Genomic DNA, 22,276 nt, shown 5'->3' on the forward strand with positions numbered 1-22,276 from the left:
CGCGTGAGAGTGCATGCCCAAGATTCTGAGAGTGGAGAAGAAGTGGCCATCCCCCCCGGGGGGTGATTTCTTGCTTTCTATCTTTCTGTCTCTCTCTGTCTTTCTGGCGAGCACACACGTTCAATAGCAAAAACCTCTCCATAAAAACAAACAAACAAACAAACAAATAAATGGAAAACCCAAACCACAATGGCAGAAGGTTATTTTATTTATTTATTTATTTTGGTGTATATATAAAAATTTGTAAGAAAAAAATGAGTTGCTGACTGTCTTACTAAACCAGGGAAACTACCTTGCTCAGCTTGGGTAATAATATATAACAAAATGTCAGATACTATTTGCAAATAGGATTAAGGAGTTAGGAAATTATGAAAAATAGGTAACTTGAAGGGCTTTGATTTTCACCTCATTATGCCAAATTGGATAGGACATTTGAGGCATACGGTCCTTTTGGTCAGGGTGGTGGAATGTCCTGCCATGGGGTTGATTGATCATGACCATGATGAGACTAGATGGTGACCTCACAGATGCCATGCCTTTGTCACTCAATAGGGGTGGAAGACGATGGAACCTACAACCTCAGCAGACAATCTCAGCAAAAAGTCAACAAGTCACCTGCATCAAAAGAATACCAAACATTCCCATCCTTACATGCTCCACTCCGGTTGGCCTAATCTAGCACCATGCTAACATTTTCAGGATAGCAATGAAGAGGAAGCACCACAGCAAAATCATCTAAATCTGACTCTGCAGCTGCACACGAAAGGACTGTTTTGATGTTTGTGAGCAAATGGGAAGGACTAGAGATACAAACATGGATGCCACCCACGTAGACACGCATGACTGCAGAAGTCAATGATGACTTGATCACAGGATATGTGCTCTCACCCTGCTTTCTTAATATGGTTCACACTCTACCCAAGGATATTAATCTTTGGTGATTATCAAATATGTTAAATGAAACTCCTCTGGTAAGACAGACCACCAGTCTCAAGTCAAGGTGAGAGCTTAAGGTAGCTTTTCCCCCATAAAAGTACAACTTTTACCTGTTGAGTATAACGATCTATTTTGGATTGGGCCTCAGGAGAAAGTTCGATATCTTTGGCTCCATAGACAGCCTGGGCGATGGTTCTTATCTTTTCAACAATTGGAAGCTGCAAAAACATAAATGACAACAAAATTGTTAGCATTACTCTGACTGAAGAATTAAGGCAAGCTTAGTGAGATTTTCTCTGATTACTTAAAATCCCCTTCCACAGCCCGTCAGTAAATGAAACTTTCATAGAAAAGTCTCTCTTCTCCTTTTATCATCTTGAAAGCATTGGAATTTTCAGATCAGATTTCCACCAGTAAATAAAAAATCTTAGATGTTTAGCCAATATTGAAGCTGTTTGGTTATCTTTTTTTTATTTTTTAAGTTTATGAGAGAACTTCAACAAGCTGATGGAAAATGGAATGAAAAAATAAAAATAAAAAGATGATAAACTTGATTACTTAACATAAACTCTATCAAGTTCAAGATATTTCTGTAAATGGTAATACTGGCCATTTAGACCAGGTTGGGGACTAAAATCCATTTAGTCCCTGACCCCTGGGTCACAGAACAGTACCGGTCCCTGGTCTGTCAGGAAATGGGCGATGCAGCAGGTGAGAGAAGCAGGTCAGTGAGGGAACTTTCACCTGTATTTACAGCTGCTCCCCATTGCTTTCATCAACACCCAAGCTCTACCTCCTTTCAGATCAGTGGTGGCATTAGATTCTCATAGAAATGCGAATGCTGTTGGGAACCAGCAGTTAGCATAATGGCTATGTTGCTGGACTCCCACGTAGTTGACCGCAGTTCGCATCCCGGACCTGGTGACTTAAAACTCATGCCAGGCGCGTGTGCGTGCATGCCCAAGATCCCAAGAAGAGAATGGAGGAGAAGGGACTGCGGCGTGGTCATCCCCTCTGGGGTTGATTTCTCACTTTCTGTCTCTCTGTCTCTCTCCATCTGTCTGGCGAGCGCATGCGCCCTATAGCGAAAACCTCCCCCCCCCAAAAAAAAAGAAATGTGAATGCTGTTGTAAACTGCGCATGCAAGGGATCTAGGTTGTGTGCTCTCATGAAACAACTCCTCCCCATGCCAGTCCATAGAGGAATTGTCTTCCACAAAAGCATTCTCTGGTACCAAAAACTTATGCCATCCCTGACAAACTTAATATCCTGGGAATTTAACCATCAATGTAGTCGTTTTTTACATTGTTAAGTGAAGAAAAATGGGTGTCTTTTAAAGTTTTTTTTTTTTTAAAGATTAGTAAATAAAAAAAAGTTCAGAAGGAGCCAAATCAGGACTGTAAGGTGGATGCTCTCCCAGGGAAAAACTGCAAAACTGCCCTGATCTGATGAGAAGAATGAGCAGGACCTTGTTACAGTAGAGAACTCTCTGGTGAAACATTCCCAGGTGCTTTTCTGATAAAGCTTTGGTGAACTTTCTTAAAACACTCATAATAAGCACATGTTATTGTTCTGGGCCTCCAGAAGTCCACATACAAAAGGCACTGAGCACCCCCCAAAACTGGTGCCATAACCTTTGCTCTTGGCTAGTCCAGTTTTAATTGACGGGACCACTTCCACCTCTGGGCAGCCATTGCTTTGAGTGAACTTTGTCTTCAGGGTCATACTGGAAAAGTCAAGTGTCATCTCCTCTTACAATTCTTTGAAACAATGCTTCGGATTTTGATTCTACTTGTTTTGATTTCCATGAAAGCTAGCTCTGCTCTTGAATGCAGTTGGTCAGGACATGGGAGTTTGGGCAACCCATCGAGCAGAAGATTTACTCAACTTTACTTTTTCAGTCAGTAAGCTAAACCAACTGAGATGTCTATGTTAGCGATCATTTCTGCTGTTCACTGTTGGTTTCCTTTTTCTTTTTTGGGGGGGGGGTCTCAGCGGAACTTTATTGATGGGAGGAAGCAGGCCGCACCCACAGCCCCCCTCAGTCGCTCTCCTAGCACGGGTGCCCGTCTCCAGCCCCGGCGCAGACCTGCCTCGGCCCCGGAGGGGGCGCTCCTGGCCCCTGCACTGTTGGTTTCCTTTAACATGGGGCACAAACAAGATGAATCTCTTCCTCACAAACTGATGTAGGTGGTCTGTACTATGGGCATCACATTCAGCATTATCTATCTGGCCCCCCTTTAAAACAAGTTATCCGTCTGTAAACTGTTGAGTTCTCTGGGGGCAAGACCCCATAAACTTTTTGCAAAACATCAAGGATTTCACCATTCTTCCTTCCCAGCTTCACCGTAAGCTTGATTGTCCTTCATTCCATTTTAGCAGAATTCATGTTGCTCTGATAGAGCCTATTCAAATTGATGTCATATTTTTTTAGTTCCTCAATCTAGATCCTGTTCAGACATGGTATAAAGGGTAGTATTGTTTCAAAAAAAAAAATTTAAACCCATGTATGTTTTTCCCCCAAGATAACCATTTTCTATAAACTTTTTGAAGACCTCCTCATATTTTTCCATGAGAGTGAGAGGCAGAGAAAGACAGGCACCCTCAAGAAGGCCCCACACCATTAGCCTTCTCAGTCCTCTCAGCCAGCCAGAATCATGGGTGCGCACTTAGCGCGTACAGGCTGACCACGGAACAAACCCTCAATCCTCTACCTGGATCTAGTATTGTTTGTTGTGTATATTATTGCTGTGCCACTGAGCCAGTCTTGCTTAACTACTCTTACCCATTGCCCTACTTATTTAAATGTAGCGATATCATGCTCTTCAATGGTCTTTTTTTTTAACATTTTATTATTTTAAAATTATTTATTTAACTTTATTTATTCATTCATTTATTTTTATGTTGACCAGAGAGACACAGAGAGAGAGAGAAGGTGAGAAAGCAAGCCACCGGGTCCAGGATTTGAACCGTGGTTCAGCACCTTAACCACCACGCCACCCGCTGGCCCCTTCAATGGTTTTAAATGTCAGGAGTATCCTAGGTCAACAGTGCTGGTTTTTAAGTGGGTCCCAACACTGGTGTGTGGTGTTGCTACAGAGAATGTAGTGATAATAAGGAACAAGTGTGTGTGTGTGTGTGTGTGTGTGTGCGTGTGTATGTGTGTGAGTATATATATGGTTTTCTTTTTATTGGTGAGTGGGAAAGAAAAATTTCATATATATATATGTTAAAGTAATCAAATGCTTCATTGGGAAATCAGCGGTTGAACATACTGTCATATTAGCAAATTATGAAATCACACATCATGGAAAAAATGCCAGAAGAACTGATACGGGAAAATAACGTGTAGGCAGAGATGGTTTCCATAATGTTAGGTGAGAAACAGGATGCAGATTGTCGGTAAGACACAAAAAGTGATTTTAAGAAATAAGAATGGCTCATTAGAAGAGGAATATGCCATAAAGTGATTCTAAATTTAAACAAAGCATTTGGCAAAATGGTTCATATAGTCTTCTGTGGGTAGAAAACACATAGGCATGATGTGGTTAGTGGATTTACTGTTTGGCGAACACCTGCTAAACCAGGTGCTGATGAAACCAGTGTCAGTCAACCCAGGGGCAGAAGTATGTGGTGTCATGCCTCAACGACTTTGCAAATGGTACGCCTACCTGTATGAACTACTACTGCAAGAGAGTTATCTACCCAGGGATGATAGCTAGCATTCTCCACCCTCTGAACCCTGATAGAACCCCAAACAACTTAAAAATGAAATTTTCATTCCTATAGTTTAATTACTACAGAGTCATTCTGTTGTCTGGAATCTAAATATTGGACATTTCAACAAACATAAAATAAAATGAAGGTACGAGTCATTACAACCTCCTCTCAAAAACATAAAAAGGGTATGAATCAATAGAGAAATATGCTGTTCATGGATGAAGAGACTCTATACTCTAAATGTCAGTTCTCTTAAATTTATTCTGTTAGTTCAATGCAATCCCAATAATAATCCCAAGAGCACTTTGGTTACTTGGCTAATTATTGGATCATAAGTCAAAGTCATGATGTATTTTTGCATGGAAAAATACGTCATGACTTTTCCTGACGACTCAATAGTTCTAAAACTCATAATGAAGAGTAATGACATAAAGAAATAAAACCCAGAGAACTAAGACAAGGGACCTCCCTACCAGGTGGCAGTCATACCATGGGATCATGCTAATTAGTTCCATATGGTACTGACACAGGAGATGAATTAAGCAATGAAAGAGAAAGAACTCAGAAAGATACTTCAACAGGTATGGGATGGAATATAATTGAAGTGCACAAAAGAAAACAGAGAAAAGGGCTGACTGTCAAACTAACTTTCGGTTGAAGAGAAATAAAATTAGGTTCCTCCCTCACATCAAGGCCCCAAATAAATCCAACTTGGAACAAAAGCTTAAATTTGAAATAACGTTGGGAACTCTATTATCTGGAGATGGAGAAAGACTTGTTAAATAAGGCAGTAACAGAATAAGCCATGGGGAAATGACTAATAGATTTGACTGCATCAAAATTTTAACATCCTGACAGAGGTAATGCAATGTACTCTGTGATGTTGAACAACATGCCAAGGTCCTGGATTTGTGTTCTAAAGTCTCCCCTAAAAAACACTGGCACACATGCATGGTCCTGGGATCTTCGCTGGCTGAAACCTGGAGTGGATGGTGGTGTGAGGTTTTGGAAGTTTTTTCTTTCTCTCTCTCATGGAAGAAATAAATAAGCTTTTTAATTTTTTTAATGTAAAACTTCTTTTAAAAAAAGAAGATGTTTACTTATTTATTTTGAGAGAAATTTTTGCTATAGGGCAGGTGTGCTCACTGGGAGAGATAGATAGAGAGATAGAAAGTGAGAAATCACCTCCCCAGGGGGATGGGCTCATCACAATGCCTTCTCCTCCATTCTTCTCTTGGGATTTTGGGTACACACGTGCATGCTCCTGGCATGAGTTTTAAGTCACTGGGTCTGGGATTTGAACTGTGGTTGACTATGTTGTAGTCCAGTGACATAACCATTACAACATATGCTGGTCCCAAAGGAAGACATTTAAAAATAAGGTTAAAGGATGAGGAGAGACTGAAAATACATGCAATTATTTGAAAGGTCAAAAGTTTGGTACTATTAACAAACGTAATTTTTTAAAGAGGTTTTTGCTATAGGGCGTGTGCACTCGCCAGAAAAAACGAGAGAGACAGAGAGACAGAAAGCGAGAAATCATTCCCCAGGGGATATGGCCACACCGCAATCCCTTCTCCTCCTTTCTCCTCTCGGGATCTTGGGCACGCACGCACATGCGCACAGCGTGAGTTTAAGCCACCGGGTCCGGGACTTGAACTGCGGTCGACTACATGGGAGTCCAGCGACATAGCCATTGTGCTAACTGCTGGTCCCAACAAAAATAAATTTTTAAAAGCCTCCCACAATAAAAACAAGGACAAATATTTAATAATGGGCAAAATCAGTGTCTAATAATTACATGATAAAATGTTCAAACTCAGTAATCAAGAAAATGCACATTAAAATGATGAAATGCAAATTCCTATCTATTAGATTAGCAAAACTGGAAAGCACGGCAGTATTAAGTATGAGACGATGTGGGGAAAACGATGCTCCTATGTGTTCTTGTCTTGGTTGAGAAGCCAGTGGTTTAGCTTACCACGAGAGCTTCCTATCTGGTCTGTTCATTTCTAACACGCTCTCTCCTCTACTGCAAGTCTAACCTTTCCAACACAGACCTAAGCAAGAAAACACCCCAATCTTCAGCTTCTATGGTCTACTGAAGCACAAAACCTGGTTCCTATACTTAAGCATCTGTACAAAATAAGAATAATTCAAAAAGTTTGTGAAAAAAATGGAATTTAAGTACGAGTTTATTTCGATGCAAAAATTTTCAAAATCCATGCAGTTTTTTCATAATACACATTTTCTATGAGCTTTTTGAAGAACTCTCATGTCATCTGAAGCAGAAGTAGAAAAATCCCTGCATCTTAAAAATGTCCCCCTAGCTTCCTGCTTCTTGGCCCTCCTTCTTTCCCTGTAATCTTAAAAGACCAACCTCTATTAAAATGCTCTGAGCTATATAAGATCTATCTCAAAAGATCACCTCATACATGAAGCCTCTATGGATTTCTTTTAGCACACGTATGTATTCTCTTCCTTGCCATTCAGATGCCATATGGTGCTCTTACTGCAGTTTTAGAGCAGTGGTCCTCGACCTTCCTGGCACCTGGGACTGACCTTGTGGATGGTCAAAGATGAGGGGGAGAATGGTTCCAGAATGACCCAAGCATACCACATCCACCATGCACCCCATCTCCACCGCTACCACATTGCAATATACAGTGAAACAACCACACGACAACAGGGTTCATGTTCCCATGAGAATCACATACTACAGCTGAACCAACAGGAGGGAGAGCTCGTGTGGCAATCTGAGAGAGGGGGAGTGGCTGCAAACACAGATGAAGGCTTGCTCACCTGCCAGCCACCTACCCCCCCACTGCGTGGCCTGGTCCTGTAACTCAGTCCCTAACAATGGACTGGCACTGTTCGTGGGTGGCCCAAGGAATTTTAGAGCCCTGTTTTAGAGCACAGAAGTTCAATATGTCTTCAAAGTGAGTGGCTACTCAAAGCTCATGCTAGTGTTGGGTTTACTGATGGACGTCAAGTAGTAACAGTCCCAGGATACTCATCGTACTAAACTCTACCACTCGAGTCTCCTGGCGGGCAAGGGGCCTTTTGTAAACTACGTCTTACTGAAAACGAGAGAAGAATCTCCATCTCCAGAAGGGACAATTTAGGAAAGAAGTGATCCTGATTTTCTAGGAAGGCACATTGTGAACTGAGGGACAGAAGTTGGAAGGAAGTCAATTTCAGCCCAATGTTTAAGGAAGAACTGTGATCATCAGAGTTGCCTCACCAAGCAGTGACCGATCTGTCCACTCTGGAAGAGCTCGGGATAAACCAAATATGGTGGCAGGAAGGTTGTAGAAACAATTTCCATATGAGTGCAAAGTTGAAGCTGGGCCAGAGAGATAGCCTCAACGAGAACTTCTAACATAAAAGAGCAATGCTCATATTAGCTGAAGAATAAAGGCCCATAACCTTTTTGAAGTCAAGAACCATGTCTCGTTCACCCAGAGTGGGATATGATCCTGGCCTTGGAGTATACAATGGACCCACAACTACTAAACAAATGACAACTATTCACACGTTTCCTGTTGAGTGAGCATGGGTTCCATGTGGTACAACCGTTATGAGAGATAATAAGAAGGTTCAGGTGAGGCGGTCTGCAGGAAACTGGGAGAAAGGATGTTTTACCCGAATCTCGATCTCACCCGTGGGCATGATACCTTGCTGGGCATTGACGTGTTTCCTCTCTGGAAACAACATGACCTTCTCTGGTGGTCAAAAAATGACTTGCAAGGAGCAACTCTTTGTAAGAAATAAAAGTTAACAAGATGCTGAAGAGAACCCTCCCAGCAGGCATAAGGACCATGATTTGTCAGGGGAAGTCAGTTGTCAGGACCTTCCGTTCCCTAGGCCGTGTCATGTCTGATCCTGGGGAACGGGTGACTTCCTGTTGCATCTAGTCTCTGACCTGTGCCTTGCCCCATCTTAGCCATTCCAACCTTCCTAGGGCAGGGCCTCTTTGTATTTGTTTCCTCATCCCTATGACAGGGATGTGGAGACTCTGCAGTACACGGTTTTATTACATGCGTGGAAGCAACAGAAGGAGAGCACGTTGTAAATGCCACGTCACACAAGCCCTAAGCCATAATACTACGGAGTGAGGGAAGTAGGGTTGGCTGAAAAAAATTGTGTTTTATCTGGAAGTACAGTAAAACAACACAACAAATACTACTACTCATAAGATGGCTAATGAACAGAACGTACTCCTTACTGAGCATGTTTTAAAGACAGTGGGCATGATTTTTCTAATAAGAAAATAGAGGAAAAACTCACATGGGAGCAAAATGATATTGACAGCAGGTGCATTATCAGTGAAGGAATCATTGTGAGTGGGTATCTAATTAGTTATTTTTGTACAACAACTAGGTTTTGCTTTGAGAAATCCCTATCTATTCTTTTAAAATGTAACTTTGGCCAAGTACCCAGAAGTTAGCCATCTGAACCATTTATTTCTAAGGGTGTAGGAAGAAGTACATTCACACTGTTGTGTACCCCATCTCCAGAAGCTTTCCTTTGATATCCATTACCACGCACCCCACCACTCTCCATGCCTGTCTCCCTCAGTCCGACTACCACCCTCCTGGGTTTCGGCTCTGAGTCTGTCTCCTCTAGGTCCTTTGTATAAGTGGAATCATACAGTATTTGTGCTTTGGTCTGTTTTGTTTTTAGAGAATCACTTTTTATTATTATTTTAAAATTTGCTACAGGGCACACACGCTCACCAAAGAGAGAAAGAGAGAGAGAAAGTGAGAAAGCAAACTCGGGACTGGGACTCAAACCGTAGTCAGTCATGTTGGAGTCTAGTGCCCTTAACCACCACATCACCTGCTGGCCCACCATTTGGTTTTTTAAAATTTGACTTATTTCATTTAGCATAACATGCTCCAAGATCTTCCATACTGTAGTATGCGTTAGAATTTCTGTCCTTTTCTGGGGACCAGCAGTTAGCATAATGACTATGTTGCTGAACTCCCATGTAGCCAACTGTGTTCGAATTCCGGACCTGGTGGCTTAAACTCACGCCAGGCATGTGTGCATGCGTGCCCAAGATCCTGAGAGGAGAATGGATTGCGGTGTGGCCATCCCCCCTGGGGTGATTTCTCGCTTTCTATCTCTCTGTCTCTTTGTGTCTTTCTGGCAAGCACACATGCCCTATAGCAAAAACCTCTTGTAAGAAATAAAAGTTAACAAGATGCTGAAGAGAACCCTCCCAGCAGGCATAAGGACCATGATTTGTCAGGGGAAGTCAGTTGTCAGGACCTTCCGTTCCCTAGGCCGTGTCATGTCTGATCCTGGGGAACGGGTGACTTCCTGTTGCATCTAGTCTCTGACCTGTGCCTTGCCCCATCTTAGCCATTCCAACCTTCCTAGGGCAGGGCCTCTTTGTATTTGTTTCCTCATCCCTATGACAGGGATGTGGAGACTCTGCAGTACACGGTTTTATTACATGCGTGGAAGCAACAGAAGGAGAGCACGTTGTAAATGCCACGTCACACAAGCCCTAAGCCATAATACTACGGAGTGAGGGAAGTAGGGTTGGCTGAAAAAAATTGTGTTTTATCTGGAAGTACAGTAAAACAACACAACAAATACTACTACTCATAAGATGGCTAATGAACAGAACGTACTCCTTACTGAGCATGTTTTAAAGACAGTGGGCATGATTTTTCTAATAAGAAAATAGAGGAAAAACTCACATGGGAGCAAAATGATATTGACAGCAGGTGCATTATCAGTGAAGGAATCATTGTGAGTGGGTATCTAATTAGTTATTTTTGTACAACAACTAGGTTTTGCTTTGAGAAATCCCTATCTATTCTTTTAAAATGTAACTTTGGCCAAGTACCCAGAAGTTAGCCATCTGAACCATTTATTTCTAAGGGTGTAGGAAGAAGTACATTCACACTGTTGTGTACCCCATCTCCAGAAGCTTTCCTTTGATATCCATTACCACGCACCCCACCACTCTCCATGCCTGTCTCCCTCAGTCCGACTACCACCCTCCTGGGTTTCGGCTCTGAGTCTGTCTCCTCTAGGTCCTTTGTATAAGTGGAATCATACAGTATTTGTGCTTTGGTCTGTTTTGTTTTTAGAGAATCACTTTTTATTATTATTTTAAAATTTGCTACAGGGCACACACGCTCACCAAAGAGAGAAAGAGAGAGAGAAAGTGAGAAAGCAAACTCGGGACTGGGACTCAAACCGTAGTCAGTCATGTTGGAGTCTAGTGCCCTTAACCACCACATCACCTGCTGGCCCACCATTTGGTTTTTTAAAATTTGACTTATTTCATTTAGCATAACATGCTCCAAGATCTTCCATACTGTAGTATGCGTTAGAATTTCTGTCCTTTTCTGGGGACCAGCAGTTAGCATAATGACTATGTTGCTGAACTCCCATGTAGCCAACTGTGTTCGAATTCCGGACCTGGTGGCTTAAACTCACGCCAGGCATGTGTGCATGCGTGCCCAAGATCCTGAGAGGAGAATGGATTGCGGTGTGGCCATCCCCCCTGGGGTGATTTCTCGCTTTCTATCTCTCTGTCTCTTTGTGTCTTTCTGGCAAGCACACATGCCCTATAGCAAAAACCTCTCAAAAAAAAAAAAAAAAAAAGGATTTCTTTCCTTTTCTAGTGCTGAGTTAGATTCCACTGTGTATAAGCACTACATTCTGCTTATCCATTCATCAGTTTACAGACAACTGAGTCGTTTCTACCTTTCAGTCATCATGAGTGAAGAGTAGTGCTGCCATGAACATGCTCATACAAGTATCTGTTTAAGATCCCAGCTTCTAATTCTTTTGGGCATAAGGAGGTATATATTGGGTCGATGAAAAAGTCATGACATATTGTTCTATTTTCTTTATGCAAAATGTGCCATAACTTTTCTGATGACCCAATACATTTGTCAGCCATTCAACTACCTTCCTTTCTAATGAGTACTGGAAAGTGTTCTGGGGATTTTTTTTAAACGTTTTTTTCCCCCTACAGGGTGTGTGCACTTGCCAGAGAGGGAAAGAAACAGGGACAGTGAGAAATCACCTTCTGGGGAGAGGGTGGGGTAGTGGCCAAACTGCAATCCCTTCTCATCCATTCTCCTCCCAGAGTCTTGGGCACACAAACACATGTAACTGGCGTGATTTTCAAGACACCAGTCTGGGACTCGTGCAGTTGGCCATGGGGGGAGTCCAGTGACATAAACACCATGCTATCTGCTGGGCCCCTGTTCTGGGGATTGCAAGCACGTGTTGGACTGACTTTATGTGTAGTTGTGGCTTTCATTCCTGTAGGAAAAGTGCAACCACCCACACATACAGGCAACCCAAACAGCACGACACCATGGAAACAACGGAAACGGGTCCGAGGTGTCCATGAATCCCAGTGGGGCAGCCTCGTCTCTCCCTCATCCTCACTGCCAGAGCCACTTTCGTCCTGGCAGCACTGTTATGTACCCCCTGGAATTCAGCACTCCTGACGCCCTGAACCCATCTTGGTCCCAGCTGGAGAAGATGAAGGTCTACCCCATTAGCTTTGACATGTACAAATACCAACTACTGTGGCCCTAAGAGAATGTACCTTCTGTATCCTGAACTTGAGTGCTGCATAGATAAGGCTCTTAAACTCACAGAGCTAGACAGCCCAAGGACTTCTACTATACTCACATGTCCAAGTAATAAAAGAAATAGAAATATCTAAGATAATGCATCATTTGAGTTTAGTGTAAAACCTAAAAACTGCCCGATAAGGTAGTTCCCACTACATGTAATCTATTTATATTGGGTCAGCAGGCAAGGAACTTCCTGTTGTTTCTCTACTTAATTTGGTGAGAAGTGTAATAATCTTTAAAGGAAAAAAAAAAAGGCCAAGCTCTACTCAATGAGCTTGGTCTGAACTTGATACTTGTACTGCTCTGTGGTAAATAACAGCTTGTATAAAACAAATACGATGGTAAAATAGATTTTGTGTGTTTATGCATTAATCATCACTAGCTTTCTGTTGGCTCTGTGAATACGATTTATTCACCCCCTTGTTCATGCTCCCCGTGCCTAAGAGAGAGGCTTGTACACAGTAGGAATCTCTCCAGCATCTGCTCCATAACCTTGAGTGGAAAACCTTTCAAGATGTCATGGTGTCATACAATGAACTTCAAGACTTTGTGTACAAAGAACGTCTGATGGAGTGGGGACAATGAGATACGGTAAACAAGTGTGACAGCACAGAGTGTGGTCCGGGCTCTCTATAAACATTACCATTCAAGTCGGGAGATCAAAATTGCATGAGAAGCCGTGGAAGTCGGCAAAAGCTGGCAAGACATAAAGGGACTCGGACAGTGCCTCGACAAAAGGACAGAAAAGACGGCAACCAGCAAAAAGGAAAAAGCAGTTGTACGCAAAGGGAGAAGCACAAGTCAAGGTGCAGATGAGCATGAACACAGGGCGTACTCGGGGAACGGCAGCTACTCCGCTGGTGTCATGCACACGCTTAACGTATTAATGAGGCCTTCACAGAGCCTGGCTTCTCTACGATTAATAGTATCTTTGATCATTTTGCAAACTAACACTACATTAAATCTTCGCATTCACCAAGAGTATAGCTCTAAACGCATTCTACATTAATCCCCTCCCCAACCTCTTAAATATGAATGTAGGAAACCAAAATACTCCAGAACAGAGATAGCGCAAGGAATCTTCTGCCACATGGAAACGTCTTACAGCTACACTTTCCAAAACCCACTCCTGTATATGCCTATTAAAGCACTTGAAATACAACAAGTGTGGCTGAGGAACTAAAATTTACATTCAGCTAATTAACTTATAAATTTAGCTAATCTTTAGCTAATCTTACTTTTAATGTAAGCAGCCAAATGTGACCAGTGGCTATTACCTTGGGTCTAGAAAATAATTATGACAGGGGCTAGCTGGGTGGTGTGGTGGTTAAGGTGCTGGATTCCCACATGGTCAACCGTGGTTCGAATCCTGGACCTGGAGGCTTGCTTTCTCACCCTCTCTCTCTCTCTGACCAAACTAACAAGTAATAATAAATAAATAAAATACTTTTATAAACTAGAAAACAACTATGACCAATTTTTATACCATTGGCACGGTCTCTTGAATAGAGCAGGTGACCCCATCGACAGGAGCTGGCACCAAAAAGGTAAGTCACAGGAGGTGGTGGTGGTCTTCCCACTTTATCATAACTTATTTTGTCGATGTGGTGATTTAAGCTCAATGAAGCCGAGTCCTCCAATATAGATAACATTGTTTTTGAAAAAGTTCTGGAAATGTCCACTAGACCTTATTAAACTATTTAAGACCTGACTCTTTTGTTTGTTTTTGCTTTAGAGTGCATGTGCTTGCCAGACAGACAGAAACCGAGCAGGAGAGAGGGAAAGTGGGAAATCACCCCCCCACCCCAGGGGGACTGGCCATGCTGCAATCCCTTCTCTTTCAGCCTCATCTTGGGATTTTGAGTGTGCACACACACGTGGTCGGTGTGATGTTCAAGCCAGGACTGAAACTGCCTAGACAGCAAGATAGGATGCTGCGCCTTAACCTTCACACCACCTGCTTGTTCCAAAACCTACTTTTTGGTTTGTTTGCTTTTTATTGTCAGAGGGCATGTACGCTCTCCAGAGACAGAGAGAGAAAGCACCCCTCAATAGGGGATGGTTAAGCCACAATCCTTTTACTCCACTTCTCCATCCTGTCAGGATGCTGGGCATGTGCACGCACGCATGCACACACACTCACACTCTCACACACACACACACACACACACACACACACACTTTCTGGCATGTTTCTCAAGGATTCACCCCCGGTCCACTATGTGGGATTGGGCTCCCTACCAGCAGTGCTTAACCACTACACTATGGGGCTGGCCCAAGATCTGCTTTTTAGTGGAATAAAACTGATCCAGGAATTCCAGTAAAGTGGTAATGTATACCTTTAAATTACTTTACAGTGCTAATAACGTGAAATAAGACAGAAATTTAAAGAGGAAGTCAATACGATAGATATAAAGGGACCAGCAGTTATAATGGCTATGTCGCTGGACTCCCATGTGGTTGACCGCGGTTTGAGTCCTGGACCCGGTGGCTTAAACTCACGCTGGGCGCGTGCGCGTGCGTGCCCAAGATCCTGAGAGGAGAATGGAGAAGGGATTGCGGCGAAAATGGGGAAGGGGTTGGGGGGTGGTCTTTCCCCGGGGGGGGGGTAATTTCTCGCTTTCTGTCTCTGTCTCTCTCTTATCTTTCTGGCGAGCACATGCGCCATATAGCAAAAACCTCTCCAAAATAAAATAAATTAATTAGTTAAAAAAAATAAGTAAAGATGCATGGAGACTTTACAATGTAGTGCTGTCTCATCTTACTTGGAGGTCAGATTCTAAAGTGAGCAACCCTGAAAATAAAAGACCCATGGAAACGCTAGTTCATGCCCCACTATCAACACCCAGTTGTCTCTCAACAAGCCCACAGTGTCGCCAAAGTGCAGGGACACATTGCCGCTTCTTTGGCCCTGCACTAAATGAACTCGCTGGCATGTGTCGGGGACCACACCGAATGAAAACCACACTGTTCTCTGGTGCTCCAAGGCCACTGAGTTGGACTCGTGGAGCCCATGCATAGGTAAAGAGAAGGATTAACTCACCCACTTGTAAGTTCACAAGCAATCTCTGAACACACAGTAATTATTTCTATTCCTATTTTATATTTGAAATGAAGCATAAAATGATTTTACAAGTATAGTTTGGCCAACAGCCTTTCCTGTACTTCAAATCAAAGTGTAACTTCCAACTGCTGATGTTAGTTTACACCGACCACGTTACACGAAGTGCAAGAGGTTGCATTGCAAACATACCACCTGGCGACACGGGGCAGTTCTGCCATTGTCACAGGGAACAACAGGCCTCTGTATCCAACACAAAGCACGTCCTTGGCAGAAGCCGACACATCTCAGCTACCAGAGGTGTACGTGCGCCCTTCTGCGAGCATGCTCACTGGGCACGCTTCCCTGCTGCTCGCTGGCCCAGGGCGACGGGTTCACTCTGAGGACTCCGAAGGGAGTCTCATTCTCCTAAAGCAAACTTGTGCAGTGGAGATAAGGGGGGTCCAGGAAATGCACAGGACTCGGCTATTTCTGTCCGCATTTGGCCACATGAAATGACAGGAAGGAACTCACCTGGGTCTCTCTCTTTTTTATTAATATGGTAATGCCACTTAGTTGCCTTCATTACTTTATTTGTTTGCATATTTATTGTTTAAATTTGCTATAGGGCAAATGTGTTTGCCAGAGAGAAAGAGAAGGAGAAAGTGAGAAACCATTCCCCAGAGGGGATAGCCTTTTCCTCCTTTGGGGATTGTGAGCATGCATGCACACGTGCATGTGTTTGAACCACCCAGCCAGCCATGTGGGATCCAGCTGCCTTAACCACCATGCCACCTGCTGGCCCACAGAGGTCATCTTTTATTATGCTTGAATACAACTTTATAGCAATGACAAAGAGAATACAAGGAGTTTTTAAAGATCTCATCTCATCCAAACAAGAGTGAAAGGCGGACAGTGGCCCAAGTGCTGCACCACGCTTGGCCTACTAACACTCACTCATGTGAAACGAAAGAGAAATCATTTCCCTTTTGTCTTCAGATTTTTGCGAAGGTGCATGTACTCTGGAGAGAGACAGTGAGAGAGAAAGCCCCATGGGAGATGGCTATACCACAGCCAGTTCTTCTCCATGTTCCTTTTGGGATTTGGGGCATGTATGCACACATGACTGGCATGATCTTCAAACTTTAGGCCTGGGACTCAAATCAGGGTGGGCCATGTGGGAGTCCAGCGCCTTAACCACCATGCCACCTGCCGGCCCCCAAATCATTTTCTTTTTCTTCTTCTTTTTTTATTTAAAGAATTATTTTAATTTTAATTTATTTATTTTAATTTGACCAAAGAGGGACAGAGTGAGAGAGAGAGAGAGGGAAAGTGAGAAAGCAAGCTACCTGGTCTGGGACTCAAACTGCAGTCAGCCATATGGGAGTCCAGCACTCTTAATCATCACGCCAACTGCTGGCCACTTCAAATCATTTTCCAAAATGATGTTATCATTCAAAATAAATCCTCCGAACTCTCAGAGTCTGGAGTGCCTGGAGGGCTGTGCTGCAAAGTCCTAAGGTGGTAGTTTTCTTGCTTGAAGTGAATGGGATATCTGCTGTTTACATCTGTGATAATACTTAACTATGTTCCTTAAGTGCTTGCTTTTAAATTGAGAACATGGATGCTTGCCCTACCACAAGGGTCCCATCTCATCTAAATTTAAGTCAGAAAGTCTGGGGACAGCTGGGGCAGGGAGAAGGCAGCTTGCCAACATGTGGAGAGATGTGACAGTTCACTTTATATTCTCTCACAATTTCAGATGAAATGATGTATTTCTGGAAACTTCCTCTTGAGTGACATTCCATTTATCAGGCTAGAGAAAGCATTTAAGTGAAACTTAAGGTAGAGATCCTTCTGATGTGTATGAATGAAACACATAGGGTCCACTGTTTCCTTATCTTCCGGCGGGCTATTTGTGCCCTCAAGGAAACAAAGCTGGGATGGGCTGGGCCAGAACCACACAGTATGAGAAGGATACCCTGAGAAAGCTGACATCATGGGAGACTATCTCCCAGGAACGGGACACCCAATAGTCCGGGAAGCCATGCAATACAGTGCAGGCAGGAGGGCACCTGGCAGAGAACCTAGAAGCCAGTGTAGGAAAAGAATCTCGTTCAGCTATAGATCTGGACTGTGCTTGTGGAGGGCGAGCAAGTGGGAGGCTGCATGGGAAGTGGGAACTGAATCATGGCAAGATGCAGGCCAGGGGAGAGGAGGCTTCTGAGGGGCTTACTGAAGCAGTTCAGGTAGGAGGACCAAGCTCTTCCACAGCAGGTCGGGCCAGCCAGTGGCATGGTTGTAAAGGCAGCTGGATCCCACATAGATGACTACACATTTGCAGTCCTGGGCTGGGCAGCTTGAAAAACACAGTTGGGTAGTGTACATGTGTGCCCAAAATACTGAGAGGAGACTGGAAGAGAATAGACCATGGTGTGGCCATTGCCCCCAGGGAGTGGTTTCTCATTCTCCCTTTTAACACACATGCCCTATAACAAATTAAAAAGAAAGAAAGAAAGAAAGAGAGAGAGAGAGAGAGAGAGAGAGAGAGAGAGAGAGAAAGAAATATAACTGTTTTTCGGGACCAGCAGATGGCTGAATAGTTATATCACTGGACTCCCACATAGTCTACCACAGTTTGAGTCCCAGACTGGGCAGCTTAAAACTCACTCCAGGCACATGTCCCGAAAATCCCAAGAGGAGAATGGAGGAAAGGGATTGTGGTGTGGCCATTTACCCTGGGGGTGATTTCTTGCTTTCTCTCTCCATTTCTCTCTGTCCCTTCGATGAGCGCACACACCCTATTACAACAATCTCTCTTAAAAAATAAATAAATAAATAACTATTACTCAATGCCAAGAAACAACAAGAACAACAACAAAACACATCCTACCTTGAGGAATACGAACAGAAAAAAAAAAAAAAAAGGCTCCCGAACTTAGGGACAGTGAAAGTGTACTAGTTCCGAAGTGACGCCGCGTTGCCGGGGGTGGCCTGGGCCGAGTCTGTGTTTTGGTTTCCCTTCCTCTCGCCCCTACTGAGATCAATAGCGCAGCTTCATGCAAGGAACAGGAAAGACCTTTTAATAAAAACAAACAGTATTCTATCTTGCTGTCGAGGCACACCTCAAAATGTTTGCAAGGTCAAAGGAAGGAAATGGGGATGATTTTCTTAACTCCCGATTTAACAAACAATACTCGGACTCTGAATTTCATGCCAACTTTTTTGGAGCCAAACAACCTCCTTCATTAAAAAATAAATAAATAAAAAGTAAAAAAGACTGACCTTTGATAATGTCACTAATGGCTCTCAATTCTCACCAAGAAGGAAAAATGCCAAACTCTGGTTTCTGCCCATGTGAACGTGATAAAGAAACCAACTCCAGAATTTGAAAAAGTTCCCTGCAGTTACAAGAGAATTCTCGAAGGGAAACCCAGGTGGCTCGGTCTGCTCTTGCCCCCAAAGTGACCGTGTCAGGACAAGGCACTAACCCTGACTGCCAGCTTTCCTTTCATTATTCTTATTTATTTATTTATTTTGTGAGAGGTTTTTGCTACAGGGTGTGTGTGCTCACCAGAAAGTCAGAGAGAGACAGAGAGACAGAAAGTGAGAAATCACCCCCCAGGGGTGATGGCCATGCCACAATCCCTTCTCCTCCATTCTCCTCTCGGGATCTTGGGCATGCACACACATGCGCCCGGCCTAAGTATAAGCCACCGGTTACTGGACTCGAACTGCGGTCGATTACATGGAAGTTCGGCGACATAGCCATTATGTTAACGGCTGGTCCCCTGGCTGCCAGCTTTTTGTATGCTGTTATTTTATAGGGTGACCTTTCATTTGGTCCCCAGAGCAACTTGGTGAAGTTGGTGTTGATGTCAGATTCTACTGTGCAGGTGAGGAAGCCAAAGCTCAGGGAGGTCGGCTGGCTGCCTAAAACATCTGGAGTTGGATGCCCAGTTGAGAATTGAACTCACTTTTGCATAACCCCAAAGCTCTACTTAGCCTAACTACAATGGACCACTTCTCTCATTGGGCATCCATTTGTTATGGGCAAGCCCAGCTCCTTCCGTGGATAATGCAGAGCTCAGCCCTCTTATCAAATGGTACTGGTGAGGCGGCCCTGGAGAATGCCTGAAGGGATTTCTTAGCCAGTGACGTGCAAATGCACACAGACCAGGTTTCTTTCAGCTATATTTCCCTATGTGTTTGCAGATCAGGAGACAGTATATTAGACACCTGTAAAGATGTGATTATAAAAAGTAAAATTAGAACAGGAAAAGATGCACTGGGGGACTTAACCGCTTCGTCAAGGGGACTGTGATCATCCTACAGAGTCGAGAAGAAAGGGTCCACTGTATTGCAGGTCTAAATACATTGATTTTCTCATGATAAACTTCTTTTGAGTTATTAGTTCATGACAACTCATTCCATATTTTTAAATTATTAACCAAAATAATTTGGCAGCTTGAAACTCACACTGATAATGTGTGCATGCATGCCCAAAATCCTGAGAGGAGAATGGAGAAGAAGGAATTGTGGTGTGGTCATCCCCTGGTGGGGGAGGAGGTGTGATTTCTCTCTTTCTATTCATCTTTTTCTATCTTTCTGTAGAAAGCACATACCCTATAGCAAAAATCTCTCTTTCTCTCTCTCTCAAAAAAAAAAAAATATATATATACACACACACATAAGCTCATTGGGTAGCCTTCCTGGCACAAAGGTAACTCACGATTCTGCATGCTCAAGCCATGTGGGGAGGTCCTGGGGTTGTGTCCCGAGTCCTCCCTATACATGCAGGGCATACCTGTGTTCTGGGCTGCCTGATGCTGTGGGTGGATTAAGATGTGAGGCCCTTGTTGGGAAGCCAGTTTCCCTCTGATAAAAATAATAATAATAATAAAAAATATATAGCCTTGTAGCCATAAAGCAGAGTGCACTGTGCTGTCCGGCCTCGCAGAATCTCAGAGCCAGGAGCTTCTACCAGTCTGTCATCCCTCTTTCCAGGGGGATCTTAAGATAGTTTCTACTTCTCACACAAAGCAATCACACCTGTGGTTGTGGTCCAACACTGTCTCACATGCCCCCAAATGATCCCAGGTGTCCTTCTGTTAATGGCAGGAAGTAAGATGCCAACAAAGCTGCCCTGAAAATGTTCATGACATAAAGTCTGAGGCAAGACCAAAAGGCACACAGAAACCCAGCTTGAACTGAAAAGCAAAAGTGGGAGGGTAATTTATCCAAAGACACCAATGTAGTGTCTTCCAGCACCCACTTAGATGCCCAGCACTGAAGGGTTAAGTCATGGGGGAGGGCGGGGGGAGACACATGAAAATGTAGAGCTTCTAGAACACCATGACTTATTCCACAAAGTTTTGTCAGTACTGATTAATGGAAGAAATGGGGGTGGGAGGTTTCAGCACCATTACAATAGCACCAACAAATCCAAATTTCTACATGATTCTAAGACCAGACTGCAAATGCTCTGGCATTACCTAGGAGGTTGTCGGCAAAGTCGTGATGGATTTTTCTATGTTTTTCTACGCCAAGATATGTCATGACTTTGCCGATGACTCAGTAAAATCTTGCTAGGGTCAAGGACACAGCCAGGAGAGAAACCCAGAGCCAGAAGGGAGCCAGAAGCAGCCATATGCTTTCTCCATAAACTCCTAGGTTGAAACAGGCTGATGGTCTGACAATTACGCAGCACAAACTTAACTTCCATGTTAGAAGGAAAGGGTAATGTGTGTTGGCCAAGAGGGCAAGAACGCTGGTCTCAAGGCCACCTGTCAGTTATAAGATTTTAGAGTATATTATTATAACCTCACCCCCCACAAAAGAGCTGATATATATATGTGTGTGTATGTGTGTGTGTGTATTTTTTTTTCTTAAAGAGATTTTTGCTATAGGGTGCATGCACTCGCCAGAGAAACAGAAAGAGATAGAGAGACGGAAAGTAAGAAATCACCCCCAGGGAATATTGCCAGGCCACAGTCCCTTCACTCCTTTCTCCTCTTGGGATCTTGGCATGAACACACATGCACCTGGCATGGGTTTTAAGTTGCCAGGTCCAGGACTCAAACTGCAGTTGAGTATGTGGGAGGCCAGCAACGTAACCATGATGTCATCTGCTGGTTCCGAGAGCTGACATTTTAACAGCACCATCTCCAAAGGAAATGGAAACTCAGAAAAAAATAATTACATATGCATGAAAAGTAAGAGGGTTCATTTTAGGGTTGGTTGATGCCTATCTGAGACAGCACAACTCTGGAACATGCTGCCTCTTTGCTGATGTCTGGTCACCTGGGATGGTGTCCCTTACAGGAGCCACACACACTGCCTTCACAATGCGAGTAGGATGGTTTGTGACCTGAAGGTGACGGCACGCTGGCAACATGGACGGCCTTGAAGATCTGGGCGTGTAGATTGACTGTCTAAGGAGGAGAATGAGTCCTGGGAAATCTAGATTTTCTAACTGCGGGACTGTCTGGAGGTGTTTAAAATGTACTAGATGAACAGGGGGGTCAGCAGGTGGCATGGTGGTTGAAGTACTGGACTCTCACTTGGCCGACAGTGGTTCAAGTTCTGGACACGGTGACTTGCTTTCTCACTTTCCCTCTCTCTCTCTGGTCAAACCGAAGAATAATAAATAAATTAACATAAATAATTATTTTTAAACAATAATAAAATACACTAGATAGAGGCCAGCAGACGGTACGGATTGAGGCCCTGGATCCACATAGCCAACTGTATGGTTTGAGTCCTGGAGGTTTGGAAATCACACGGAGTGTGCAGTGTGTGTGCTCACCACCCCAACAGGAGAATGCAGAAGGGATTTCAGCATGGACATCTCACCTAAAGAGGTGATCTCTCACCCATCCCCCCTTTTTCTCTGGTGAGCACATGTGCCCTATATTAAACATAAATATATATATATATATTTAGATTAATATATATT

The 22,276-nt window shown here is 43.5% G+C and overlaps 1 protein-coding gene across 1 annotated transcript in view; it reads right to left on the minus strand.

The window, feature by feature from the left end:
• The window catches only part of MTHFD1L (methylenetetrahydrofolate dehydrogenase (NADP+ dependent) 1 like), a gene marked incomplete at its 5' end in the record, with an annotated part of 230,669 nt that overhangs the window by 71,155 nt on the left and 137,238 nt on the right, over nt 1-22,276 (minus strand). Inside the window, 1 exon segment of the mRNA XM_027769896.1 lies at nt 1,047-1,154. Within this exon segment, the coding sequence (XP_027625697.1) occupies nt 1,047-1,154 (108 nt within the window).

The sequence above is a fragment of the Tupaia chinensis genome, unplaced genomic scaffold (genome assembly GCF_000334495.1).
Source record: "Tupaia chinensis unplaced genomic scaffold, TupChi_1.0 Scaffold000014_1, whole genome shotgun sequence".
Lineage (NCBI taxonomy): Eukaryota > Metazoa > Chordata > Mammalia > Scandentia > Tupaiidae > Tupaia > Tupaia belangeri.